The following is a 13,605-nucleotide window of genomic DNA, read 5'->3' as shown; positions in this document are numbered from 1 at the left end:
CCCAGTGGGCAAGATCTGTCCTGTGTGTCATGAGCCTCCCTTAGGTGCTGACCCCACAGCACGAAGAGTGCCCTCCGCCACACTGTTCGGGGCTCCGTGTGGAACACTGGGGGTAGAGAGGGCCATGGAATGAGCGTGGCTCACCAGGTCTTCCTGAAGCTTTATGGGCAATGCGAGAAACCGCTAACAAGTGAGGAACTTAAAACATACTTATGTGTAAGCGAGAAATGTTTATTATGGAGTAAAATATAAAATTCACATGACTCTTTTAAATAAAAGACTTCACCATTCACTAGTCACTGCATGCCTTTGCATACTGGGAAGTGTGCTGACTTCGGGTCTGCGGGCGGGCGGCCGCCGGGGCCTCCTGTCAGCTTCCCCAAGGTGCACATCCGCCCTCCTCTGTGTACCTGGAAGAGCCTGGCCACTCACGTCTGTCCAGGCTGCAGATCCCAAAGGCCTTTCCCAGCTCTACTCACGATTGCTCTTCCCCCCACAGGCCAAATGCAGTTGTCCTGTGCAACATGGCTTCTGTGGGAAGGGGTGAGAGTGTGAGGCACCCCTTTTAGGTGGGAGGCACTGCAGACTCTTGAATGTAAACCATGAGAACGCGAGAACACTGTGCCTGGAGCCAGGAGCCTCTGCCGCGGCCTCAGTGCCTGCTCATCTTCCTACCGAGTGCTTCCTTTCCTCCATAGGTTTGGGAAAAGTTCTTAAGTTCTGAAATGCCGCGGATCAATGTCTTCATGGCAGTGCCTACAATATACACCAAGCTGATGGAGTACTATGACAGGCATTTTACCCAGCCGCACGCCCAGGATTTCTTGCGTGCAGTTTGTGAAGAAAAAATTAGGTAAGTGAAAAGAGCCCACTTTCCCGTTCAGAAAGTCTTAAATATCAACAGATACGACTTATTTCTAATAAATCACTTCTACTAAGTTCTGGGAAGCACTGCTTTCCATTTCCTTTCAATGTTCCCTCGCTCTCTCCCCATCTCTCTCTCTCTCTCTCCCTGTCTCTCTTTCTCTCCCCATCCCTCTCTCTCTACCCGTCTGTATGTATATCTATAATCTCATCCACGTCCATAGCTGCTTGGATTCTGTATCGCTCTCTCTGTCATTCTCTGTCTCTCTATCTCTCTCTGTCCTCTGTCTCTCTCTCTCCATCTGTCTCTATCTCTCCATCTATCTCTCTGTCTTCTGTCTCTCCTGTCTGGCTCTCCGTCTGTCTCTGTCTTCTCTCTGTCCCTCCATCTCTCTTCATCTGTCTCTCCATCTATCTCTCTGTCTTCTGTCTCTCCTGTCTCTCCATCTGTCTCTCTGTCTTCTCTCTGTATCTCTCCTGTCTCTCCATCTGTCTCTCTCTCTCCATCTCTCTTTGTCTCCATCTATCTGTCTTCTCTCTTTCCGGTCCATCTCTCTCTCTGTCATGGAGTCTGAAGGACAAGGGTGAGGACGGTAAGCTGACCCACTCACTCATGCCTCGTCTGCCCACATGTCCCACGGCTCCTGCCTCTACTATGCAGTGCCTTCGTGGGCAGCCCTGTGACGCCTCCTGCCTGGGGCATGTTCTGCTGCTCTTCCTCTCAGCCCTGCTCCTCCCCTCCCAGCTCCCGGAATAAACCCCTCCCTCCCAGGACGAGCTGGTCTTTTGGGCCACTCAGGGACGTGTTTGCTTTGCACTCCTGCATGAACCTGCAGGCGTGGGAACGTTTCTTTTCCCTCGTGGCTGTTGGAGTGCGGTTCACTAACTGGAAATGCACACGCGTGGCTCAGTGAGTCTTCACACGCACCCCAGGCCCTCATCTCCAGCAGAGTCGTGGGTGGGGTACTTTTTCTTTTTGTGAGAGGGAGGGGTGGTGTGGCACGTGCACTGCAGGAACTGAAGGCTTGACTGTCATCCAGTTTCCAGTGGGTTGTGTGCGTGTCTGTGGCTGCCGCGCACTCCTCCCAGTCCCCAGGAAGTGCACAGGGAAGCGGCACCTTCGTTCCTGGAGAGAATTCCGGGTTGTGCAAGGCACATGTCTGATCCCACTTTGCTCTCTTTACCGTTCCTTTGCCCCTTTTCTATGAGGCCACCGGAGCCCATGGTTTTGCTGCTGCTACTGCTGGGATGCCTTGGGGCTGGGAAGACCCCGAGCTGAGCAAGATGAGCAGCATGTTTTACCAAATCTAAGGAACAGAGGGCAAGAACGAGGTCAGTGAAGGAGAGGGTCAGGTGGTTTCCGGGATGACGGAGGCAATGAGACCTCAGCCACCTGGATCTCCCAGCGAGGGTCCTGTCAGTGGTGCCTCCTCGTAAAGCAGGGGCAGCAGCAGGGACCACTCTGCTCAAACCGCAAACAAAAGCACCTTCCCTGCTGCCCGTGAGGCTGCAGGAAATGCTGTGTGAGCGGCGCGGGCACTCAGGGTTCTCAGGACCTGTGTTCTCCTGCCAAGCCTGAGCCAAGCGTGTGAGCCAAGACGGCTCCAGCTCTGTGGGCGGTTCTGAGCCCCTTGGGTGTGCCCGGCCCCGCCCCTTGGGTGCTGCAGCCATTCATCCATGTCCACGTTCTCCTGTGGAGCCCTGCAAGCTGAGCTGGCTCTAGTCCCCAGATGTGCCTGGCTGCGGCCCACAGCACCGTGGCTGTTCATCTGTGATCAGCTGTGTGGTGAGCAGCTGCACGGTCACTGTTGTTCTTGAGCTTGGTTATGAACAGCGCAGGAACTTTGCAGGGGACACCACGGACCCTAAGCACATTGTTTACCCTCATTAGCTGTTGGACCTGCTTCCTTCTAAAATAAACCCAACAAATCATTTTCAAAAAACAAAGTGACGCCCTAGTGCAGACCGCAGCATCGGTCCCAGGTGTCGCACGGTGGTGCTGGACCCACGCCTGGGGCTCCTGTTCTCGTGAAGGAGCTGCCGCCTTTGCACACGAGGGCCGCGTCCCGAGGGGCTAAACCTGCTACCTTTGCATGCGACGGCCATGTCCCGAGGGGCTAAACTTGCCACCTTTGCACGCGAGGGCTGCGTCCCGAGGGGCTAAACCTGCCACCTTTGCACGCGACGGCCGCGTCCCGAGGGGCTAAACCTGCCACCTTTGCACGCGAGGGCTGCGTCCCGAGGGGCTAAACCTGCCACCTTTGCACGCGACGGCCGCGTCCCGAGGGGCTAAACCTGCCACCTTTGCACGCGACGGCCGCGTCCCGAGGGGCTAAACCTGCTACCTTTGCACGCCACGCCGCCATTCCGAGGCCGTTCCGCCATCTTCAAACGCCACCCCAGGTCAAACTGCCATCCCTGCACCACTGCCTGCCCTGAGTCTCCAAACCTCAGTTGCACTGCCTGGCCCCAGCCTGCCCTGCCCAACCCTGAGAAGTGGAAGGATTACTCACGGGCTACTCCTGCTGGGCACGCATGACTGAGATCGGGTGCATACTCTGTCCACATACTTGACCGCCACAGCACGCCTGCCAGGTACGAGCATTTCCCACAGCTGTGTTCCTCTCCCACTTTGCCCTGAGCCCCCCAAGGTGGGCCAGTCTCGAACCACCCACCTTTGGAATGAAAGGCGGCGTGAAGGATGCTGCCCTGTGGGACAGGCCACCAGGCCAGGAGAGCACTCAGGATGCACGGTGACCTGTCCCCTCTGGGCCAATCAGTCTTCTCCCAAGTCTCAGTCAGGGGTGGGTCGGGGGGGTCTGTGCTGGCCCCTGGCTGGATGACTGGGGAGACAATGGGAAGAACAGCAACATCTGGAACACAGGCGTCGGTGCACGTCTCAGAGGAAGGCCGGGGGCCATGCTGCTGGCTCCAGACCACATCTGTGGTGGGAGCCTCCGTCTGTCTGGAGTCCGGGTGCCACGCAGCGCCAGCAGCAGTGCCAGGGCAGGTGGGTGTGGTGGGCAGGGTGGGATGAGTCAGGCACCTGTCTTCCTTCTCTAGACGTGGGCTCCTGGTACTGGGCCCCTCTTGTCCAGCCTCTCTAACACATCCCATTCTGACTTTCATCTGACCCAAGCCTTCAAGCCCCGGGTCCTCCACAGCGACTTCTGGGAGCAGAGCCCACTGCTGGGGGCCGCCCTGCTCGTTTCTGTGTGGCCCATTCAGTCTGTCCAGAGCAGAAGAGAGATCTTAGTGCAGACGTAAAAGTGAGACCATCCCGCACGTCTGTCTGTGCAGCTGCTTACCTGCGATACAGTAAAATTCACCCCTCTGGCGTGCAGCTCTGAGAGTCTTAAGAAACATCATCACAGTCAAGATAGAGGTAGAGAAACTTCCTTCACCTCAGAAACTTCCTTCCTAGTGCTTAGCACCCCCTCCACCCCTGAGTCCCAGCCCCTCGTTCCTGTTTCTCTTCCTGTGGTGTTGCTTCTTCTGGGAGGTCACCTGGCTGAATCCTGCAGGACGTGGCCTCTGAGCCTGTCTGCTTCCGCCCACAGTCACCTGTACTGTGTGCATCAGAGTCTGCGCCTTTCACTGCTGAGTGGCATCCGTGGTGCTTCCGCCCGCAGTCGCCTGTGCTGTGTGCATCAGGGTTTGCGTCTTTCACTGCTGAGTGGCATCGTCGCGTGGATGTGCCACCACTTGTGACCCTGTTTTAAGCAATGACACGTAAGATGTTATAAACATTTGTGTGCAGATTTCTGTGTGAACGTGGGTTTTTATTTCACTTGGGCAGATACCTAGGAGAGAGATTGCTGTGTTGTCTGAAGCTGCCGAGCTGTTCCCCAGGGCGGCTGCGCCCTCCCCTTCCCCTGCGATGGGCGGGAGGTCAGGAGCACCCGTGCTCCAGTGGGCGGTGGGGGTGTCTTGTTGCGTTCATGATTCTCTCATGACGGTGACGTTGAGCACCTCTTCCTGTTCTTGTCATTCCATTTTCAATTGGGGCATTTGTTTTCTTGAGTTTTGAGAGCTTTTTAAAATTCTGGACGCAAGTGTCAGCTGTGTGATTTTAAATACCATCTTCCAGCTTGTGGTTTGTCTTCCTATTCACCGAACAGCATCTTTAAAATCAGGAGTTTTAGATTTTGGCCCAGTTTATCAATTTGTTTTACGAATTGTCTATATGAGGTCCTATCTAATAAATCCTTGCCTAGCCCAAAGTCACAGAGAATAGTTTCAGCTCTTACATTTAGGACGGTGATCCACTTTGAGTTCATTTTTATACTTAGTGCAAGATACGGGCCACAGTTCCTCTTTGGTGTGGACGTCTAGCTTTTGAGCACTGTTTGTTGAAAAGATTCCCTTCTCCATGGAACGGGTGGTCTTTGTTGAAAGTCCGTTGACTCCGGCGGGGCTCCCGGACTCTGCTCTGTCCCGTTGACTCTTCCCGTGTGCCCTTTGGCTCATTCCATGCCTGCCTGATTCCTGGGCTCTAGGGGAAGCCTGGACATGGGGGTCCAGGCCCAGGCGGGGACCAGCTGGTGCCAGGCAGCGATATGGTGCTGGGGCCTGCAGGGTGAGTGTGAGCGGGCTGGCTGCTGGGCTGGGAGGAGGAGAGGCTGTAGGCTTAGGGCCCTTTGCTGGGCCTGGGGAGCCATGGGGGCTGCTAGGTGTATTCTGAGTGTAAAGGGAGGTTTCTGTTTGCCTGGGTCATCATGAGCAGAATGACAGGGCCATGACAGTGAGATCCTCGGCTGCCGTGCAGAGCTGCCAGTGGGGTGGCCACACGGAGTGCAGAGCCTGCTGCGACAGGGCCCAGGGTAGTGGGCAGGTGGGGGCGTGTTGTGAAAAGAAGTCAATGCGAGTGGTGAGAAATAGATCCTAGTCTCAGACCCCAGGAAACCACCATCAGTGCCGGTGGCCCCTGCCGTGGGCCGGCTCGTGCTTTAGTCTCAGACCCCAGGAAACCATCATCAGTGCTGGTGGCCCCTGCCCTGGGCTGACTCACACGTCCCCACGGTGGCTATGGCACCAACTCTTTCTTTGGTGGCTAGAGCTCCCTGGTGGAAATAAGATGGGGACCTTGAAATCAAATGTGAGCAGTCCCTCGAGTCTCTGTCCTCATTGTCATCCTTAGTAGGATGTACTGGTTTTGTCCAGTGCCACCGGCCACAGTCACCACGTAATATGGACGGAATGAACAGAGCTCAGCTCGCTGAGGGCTGCAGGCTGCAGGAAAGTGAGGACTGAAAGGGTAACGGGCTCCAGGCTTTGTCCTCTCTTTGTTCCGGACGTGTGAGCAGGACAGGTTCTGTGTATTCAGAATCTGTCTACACAGAGAGTTTGCAGTTGACGATGACTGTTTACATAGAATTGCTTTGTGGGCGTCCTCATTTGATCTTCTCAAAACAGCTCCTGCTGTGGGGTCATTTTTTCCATTCACACACAAGAACCCATGGAGCCTGCCCAGGGTCATGCGGCTAGTGAGTGACGCAGACACACACACACTTCCCAGGCAGTCACGCTGCCAGGAGCACGGTGGCCTCTTCAATGGTTTCAGGAGCCGCCCAGGGACCGCTGTCCACACCGAGGGCGTCAGGAGCAGCCCAGGGACCGCTGTCCACACCGAGGGCATCAGGAGCAGACAGGAAGCCAGAGGCCTGGGGGAGGCTCACCCTCCCCGCACTGGAATCAGAACTCCCAGGCGAACAGGAAGGAGCCCCAGACAGATGGTACAGGGAGAGGGGTCCCCGGCTGAGAAAGGGGATCCAGAGACCCTGAAGCTTCAGGGTCATTGGGCAAGAAATGCGAGAGCACCAGTCCCCGAGTCTTCAGCTACCGACTACAGGTTTCCTCAGGTGCCAAAGACAAAGTCTGGGCGCTGGGGACATTCCCTCTTCTCTAAAACAGAATCAAGTATCTGATTTTGTCCTTGCCTCTAAATCACCAGCAGTGTCAGTTCTTTGGTTTGGAAAAAAAGTAAAGTCACCTCAGCATTAAATCCAACAGGCCCCACAGAAACTCCAAAATGCAGCCTCCTGAGCCGTGTTTCCGGAGGACACAGTGGAGAAGAGCCTTCCTCACTCTCAGGCTCTAACCCCCACCCTGGTGGCCGTGGCTTTGGCACTCGGGTCGGCTCCAGCCGCAGGCTCTGGGCTCGCTTGGCCTCACTGCGCAGTGCCCCCTCCGTGCTTGGGGGAGAGAGAGAAGCCGGGTGGAGGGTGAGCTCTGTCGCGGTTATGGTTACGGCGGGCGTGCCCTGTGCGGTTCCTGTGGAGGGAGATGAATAATTCATGGCCGACGACTGCCGGGCCTAATCACACTCTAATTGGAGGTTGAGTTCAGAGCTCACAGCTCCTGGGCCGCTCTGTGGTGTTGACAGGGAGCTCCAGGACCTTACTGGTGGTTTCCCTTCCCTGGGTCCCAGGCACGCAGAGCACCAGGGCGTCCCAGACACCAGGACAGGGGCCGCAGGCCAGTCAGAGTTATCAGGGAGGGGCTGGCTGACAGATTTTAGAGGTGGGCTGTGGCAGGAAGGCAGTGCCCCCCACCTGCCTGCGGCCGCGCCCATCCACATTGGCCCTCGCAGGGCCGCCTTTTGTTCACTCCCTTGAGCTCTTACATCTACACTGTCACATGCCTGGGGCACAGCAAACGGCACCTGGAGTGTGGGGGCCCCCCTCAGTCTCTCACGGGCAGTGCCACTGCTCGTCTTCTGCAGAATCCAGACACCATCCCGGAGCCTCTTCAGACTCTGCAGATGGTGTGGGACGGCCACACGGCCTCCCTCCTGCGGCCCCGCCCCAACCCCAACTGTGCCGTGTCCTGGCGCTGCATCCCCACCCCAGTGGAGGCACCACCAGGAAGAGGCGAGAGGCCGCCTGTGTTGTTCCTGTTCCTGTGAAACGCCCAGAAGAGGAAACCCACGGACGTGGACAGCTGACGTGGGGCCAGGTCTGGGGAGGGAGGGTGTGGCGGTCGTGGGCCATGCGGGAGTTCTGACTGGTGCAAGCAGGGGGCTGTGCAGTGTGCGCGGAACACCGCCATGCCACACACTGTGAAATGGCAAGTCGTGTTACGCGGGTTTCACCTCCATTTTAAAATCTTCAGAAGCAAAACATAAAGGAGGAGAAAGAATGGGAGAAAGGGGGCTGAAGCCGGCCCCGCCACACCCCCCCACGGTGGTGACACGGTTTTCTGACCAGAGTGGAGATTCGGGACGTCTGCACACCTGGAACCACAGACAACTCCCTAGGTGACGCTCTGTGCACCACGCTAGCCCGGCTTTGCCTGCGGGACCAGCAAGAGCGAGCCAGGCACCAACAGCCCTTCACCAAGCGTCTGGAGGCCGGGACGCCCCGTGGGTTACAGAGTTCGCTGCACTGACCCTCGATGTTGACCCTTGAAGTGCCTCAAATCTCAGCGTGGACTCTCACACGTGATAAGCGTTCAGGCACTTCCCTGACGCAGGCCAGGGCAAAGGCTTCACACCCTGGGGTAGACGGGAAGTCCCACTTCTGCTCTGCCCCCAGGTCGTGCCCATGCTGATGCCACATTGCCAGGGCCACGCTCGATGAGCAGCCTCTGCTGTCCCACCAGCACCCTAAACCACAGGCAGAGCGAGGCTGCGGCAGCCTGTGTGGGCCAGTGGGACACGTCTCGCCACCTGGGCTCTGCCCCCACCTTGGCCAGTGTAAGGTTTGATTTTAGCCACGTTGGAACTGTGCAGGTGGGGTGGATACACTGAGCAAATCATGGGTGTCTAATAAATGAGCTACTACAGAGTGTGGTCCACCTGCCATGCAGAGTTCAGGACAGCCCTTCCTGGAGACATAGGGCAGGTCCTGCCTTAGCCCGCCCGTGTCCCAGGCACACACAGGTCCCCTCATCATGGATAGCCCCAGGGCCGTCAGGGCGAGGCGCCAGTGCTCCCTGGCCAGCAAGTGTATAAAAGTGGAAATGACACCAGAGTCCGTGGGCAGCTGTGAGGCTTCGGAAGATAACTGGGAAAGTGATATCTGAAGGGCCCGGGGCAGGGCAGGCGCAGTGTGGCACGTGAGCGTCTGCTGTGCTGCATGGCCATCGCTGTGGCATCGACTGGGCCTGAGCACACCGTGCTCCCCAGCCACATATTGTGTGGTTCTTCACCCGCTGGTTCCTAGGCCATGTTCTCTCGGGGCCACAGGGCACATCTCTCCCTCCACACAGACTCCTGCACGTGGCACACAGGAGCCCAGTGGAATCTGAGCGCAGGGCGCACTTCTCTCCTCCAGGCTCCTCACTCCAGCCTCCCTTTCAGTGTTCCTCCTCTCTTGTAGGTTCTGTGGGGACCCCGCTGCCCGGAGTACAGGTGCGCATTATCTCAGAAAAGCCACAAAAGGAAGGCTGCTCCTACACCGTCCACGCAGAGGGAGACGAGAGGGGGACCAAGGTAAGCCACTCTGCTCTCGGCAGGCTGGTGGCCGTGTGTCCAGACTGGGCTCCCCCCAGGGTGGTTACACTGGTGTGTCTTTCCGCTGGAGGCAGCCTCCCCTCCATGCAGGGGACTGACCTCCTGGACATTGCAGGTGCCAGCTGGTGTCCTGGGCCCTGCCTGCTGCGGGTTCGTCTGTGCGCTCACAGAGCAGTGGGCAGAGGGAGCCCAGGGCAGAACACCAAAGGGACTCACACCCAGACACACAGCTCCTCCCAGGGGCCCCGTCCATGGGGACAGGCTGATGATGGCCTTGGCTGAGGGGAAGAGAGAAAGCAGCAGAGGCCATTGTCGTTGATGGGAGTCTGGTTAGAAATATGAACTGGCCTGACCCTGGCACCCGTCCTGAGGGGCCGCTGACCCCAGGCCCCCTGCACACTGAGGTGGGCGCCCATGCAGTACTCTGTGGTGGCCTCCTCATCTAGTACATTATTCTAAAACTGACAAGGGTGAACGAGAAGAAAGGACATTGTCTCATTTCTGTGAGGATTTTAACGTGAGAATCTGCTCATCACAAGTGAATTCACGTCACAGAGAAAGTTCTAGGGATTATGGGGAAGTGGAATCTTGATTTAAAAGGAAATTATTTTCTCTAAAGCCAGTATCCACACCTGATACCACACATGATCGACTGTGTTGCCCTGAGGTTTTCAAAGATTGAGGGATCCTGAGTCTCATCTCAGCACATTTCCTTCTCTGTGGCGCCGTCTCAGACCTCACGGGCACGACTGAGCTCCCCGCACAGAGGCTGAGGGGCTGTGGGTCCTGCTCTCGTGAGGGAACAGCCACACGCCCTCCCTGGACCTTGGTTTGCACACCTGACCACGTGAGGGTTGGAGCGATGGTCGTGGTTGGACGTTTTAGCTCCAGCAAACAAGTAGGACGTGGGTGGCTTTCAGTGTCATTAAATGACACTGAAAGGTGCAGTGGCCGCACCTTGTGTGGAGGGCCGCACGGTGTGTCCTGCCTGGTCTGGGCCACCCACAGTGGGCTGTTATCCCCTGTGGCCCCCACTGTGGCCCCCACAGAGCCTTGGGGCACCTTCCTGAAACCCACCTGGGTGGCTGCCCCTTGCTGGATACCCGCCTCCCCTGCCCTCTGTAGGGCGGCCTCAGGCCCCAGCCCGTGCTGTTGTCCTGACACCCCTCTCCTAGGATTCATGCCTCTGCCCTGCTAGTACTAGGCTGCTGGCCACACCCCGCATATCGGGTTCCTGAATACACCTGCCCTTCCTGGCTCTCGACTCTGTGCCCTGTGGTACCGCTGCCCCCACCTCAAAGACCCCACAGCTCAGCCAGTCCAGCCCTGTTTGCAGGGACGGGGCTCAGTCTGTGCCTGGGTTGGAGACACCATCTAGTCACGAATGTCCCCAGCAGAGAGCAGAGCGTGAGTGGCGTGTGGAGGAGTGAGACGCCCCGTGGCTGTGCAGCCCTCTCCAGGTGTCAGTCAGCTGACGCTTCTGCCTCTCAGCACCTGCTCTGCCAGAAATGGCAGAGATGTTGCCACGGAAAGGGGCGGAGTGGTGGTGGGGAGCGTTTCTGTCTTAAATTAAAACAAAACTTAACAGCTTCACACCTGCATTGGCTGCCGCGTCACCCGACTGCTCCTGCCCGAGTTTCTTTAATTGTTTCTGTCTGCAGCTTTCTTCCCTGAAACAGGCTTGAAATAGAAGCAGCAGACTCAGCTACCTGGGCACCCTGACAGAGATGCCACGCAGTGGCCTCTGCGACAGGCGTGCAGGAAGACCCTGCAAGGTGAAGCCGCACAGATGCTCTGGGGCTGCTTAAATCTTCGCGTACGGGGGGTTTGCATCTGCTGGCAGCAGGCCCTGGAACATTTCCTGTTCAGCCAAGGAGTCCGTGCAGCAGGCGGGGTACAGCTGCCCTGCAGGGCCTGGCTCCACCAGGGGCCGAGACCCTTATTGGGGAGGAGCACAGCCCGAGGGCCTCAGAGTTTGTGCCCTCTGACACCTGAGATTCAGGGTTCCCGGAGGGGTGGGTGGGCGCCCCAGGACGAACAGGTGACAGCATGGGCGCTGTGAACGCTGAAAAGCCCCGGCATCAGGATCCTGCCGCTCTCTCCTGGGGGCTCATGCGAAGCAACTCCCCACCCCATGCTCACACTTACTATTTTCATCTGAGCCCCACACAGTGGCCCTTCTCTCCACAGCATCCCAAAGCCCAAGGGTGCCCCCAGTGCTGCGGTCCCAGATCCACATGGCTCAGGTGAGGCTGTGGCGGTCAGCTGGGCCGTCTAATCCACTCTTGTCTGGGCCAAGGTGTGGGTCCCAGCCAGCATCGCTCCCCAGAAGGGCTCCCTCAGGACCAGTTTGTCTCTAGTCATGAGAACAGCTGTCCCTAGGCCTCTGGGATGACTCATGACTCTTTCTGGGCAGATGATCAACCAGGCCTTCGGACCTGAATTATGAGGCTTGGTGTCATATTTGTTAGGAAACAAAGTGCCCGCAGGAAGGAATGTGCCGTGTGGGGATGGGAGAATACCTTTCCAGGATCATCCCCGGGTCCAGAGTATCTGGACCCTCCCCAGCTGGCAGCTGGCCTGCCAGACCCAGGGCTCAGCCCCCTCCATCACCTTGTCGAGTGGCTGGCTCGTAGCACTCCCTCATGTCCTGTGACGTATCACAGGTATCACACACGCAGTGAACACATGGGTATCACACATACACGCAGTATGCACACAGGTATCACACACATGCAGTGCGTACATGGGTATCACACGCAGTATGCACATGGGTATCACACATGCAGCACGCACACAGGTATCACTGCACGCACAGGCATCACACATACACAGTGTGTGCACAGCTATTCCACACGTAGATACACACAGAAAAAACCTGAAGGAAACACCAAAAGTCAAAATGGCTAAGCTCCAGGCTGAACTGTCTGACAGTGTCATAGGACGTGAGGCGCGTGTGCACACTGTGTGTATTGGTGTATGATACCCGTGTGCACACTGCATGTGTGTGTGATACCCGTGTGCACACTGCGTATGCGTGTGATACCGGTGCGTGCACTGTGTGATATCCATGCGCACACTGCATGTGTGTATGTGTGACACCTGTGCGTGTACCGCATGTGTGTGATACCCATGTGCACACTGCATGTATGTGTGATACCCATGTGCACACTGCGCATATGTGTGTGATGCCTGTGCATGCAGTGTGTGTGTGTGATACCCGTGTACGCACTGAGCATATGTGTTATCTGTGCACGCTGCATGTATGTGTGTTACTTGTGTGTGCACTGTGTTTATATATGTGAGATACTCATGCGCACACTGCATGTGTGAGATACCCATGCATGCACTGCGTGTTACCCATGCGCGCACTGTGTGTGTGAGATACCCGTGCATGCACTGCGTGTGTATGTGATACCCATGCGCGCACTGCGTGTGTGTGTGACATTTGTTGAAAGCCTACTCTTTCTGCATTACATTGCCATTGCCCCTTTGCTAAAAAATAATTGGACATATTTGAGACGGTACATATAGGTTATCTGTTCCGTTCCCTTGATCTATATCTACGTTTCCATTCTTTTGCCAACACCACATTGTCTTGACTATTGTGGTTTTATAGTAGGTCTTAACAATTGTTATGTGATTTCACCAGGTTAATTCTTCTTTTTCAGAGTTGTTCCAGTGCACATATTAATTTTAGAATTAGCTTGTCTAGCCAGGTGTGGTGGTTTACTCCTGTAATCCCAACACTTTGGTAGGCCAAGGTGGGCAGATCACCTGAGGTCAGGAGTTCGAGACCAGCCTGACCAATATGAAACCCCACCTCTACTAAAAATACAAGAATTAGCCAGGCATGGTAGTGGGTGCTTGTAATCCCAGCTACTCGGGAGGCTGAGGCAAGAGAATCACTTGAAACTGGAAAGTGGAGTTTGCAGTTAGCCAAGATCACACCACTGCACTCCAGCCTGGACAATAAGATCAAAACTCCATCTCAAAAAAATAAATAAATAAATAAAGGATTAGCTCATCTATATCTACAAAAAGTCCTTTTGAGATCTTGATTGGAAAGCCAGGTGTGGTAGCTCATGCCTGTAATCCCAGCGTTTTGGGAGGCCAAGGCAGGCAAATCATCGTGAGACCAGGAGCTCAAGACCAGCCCAGCCAATGTGGTGAAACCCTGTCTCTTCTGAAAATACGAAAAATTAGCCAGGTGTGGTGGCACATGCCTGTAATCCCAGCTCCTCAGGAGGCTGAGGCACAAGAATTGTTTGAGCCTGGGAGGTTTA

At 56.3% G+C, this 13,605-nt stretch overlaps 1 protein-coding gene across 1 annotated transcript in view; it reads left to right on the top strand.

The window, feature by feature from the left end:
- ACSF3 (acyl-CoA synthetase family member 3) overlaps window positions 1–13,605 on the top strand; it is a 69,123-nt gene that overhangs the window by 16,643 nt on the left and 38,875 nt on the right. Inside the window, exons 4-7 of the mRNA XM_031658624.1 lie at window positions 699–854; window positions 7,589–7,767; window positions 8,415–8,560; window positions 9,186–9,298. Of these exons, the coding sequence (XP_031514484.1) occupies window positions 699–854; window positions 7,589–7,767; window positions 8,415–8,560; window positions 9,186–9,298 (594 nt within the window). The remainder of the gene's footprint in view (window positions 1–698; window positions 855–7,588; window positions 7,768–8,414; window positions 8,561–9,185; window positions 9,299–13,605) is intronic.

Source organism: Papio anubis, chromosome 18 (assembly GCF_008728515.1).
Source record: "Papio anubis isolate 15944 chromosome 18, Panubis1.0, whole genome shotgun sequence".
In the NCBI taxonomy this organism is placed as follows: Eukaryota; Metazoa; Chordata; class Mammalia; order Primates; family Cercopithecidae; genus Papio; species Papio anubis.
Note: the sequence above shows the minus strand (reverse complement) of the source record. Positions and strands in the feature narration are given on the sequence as shown.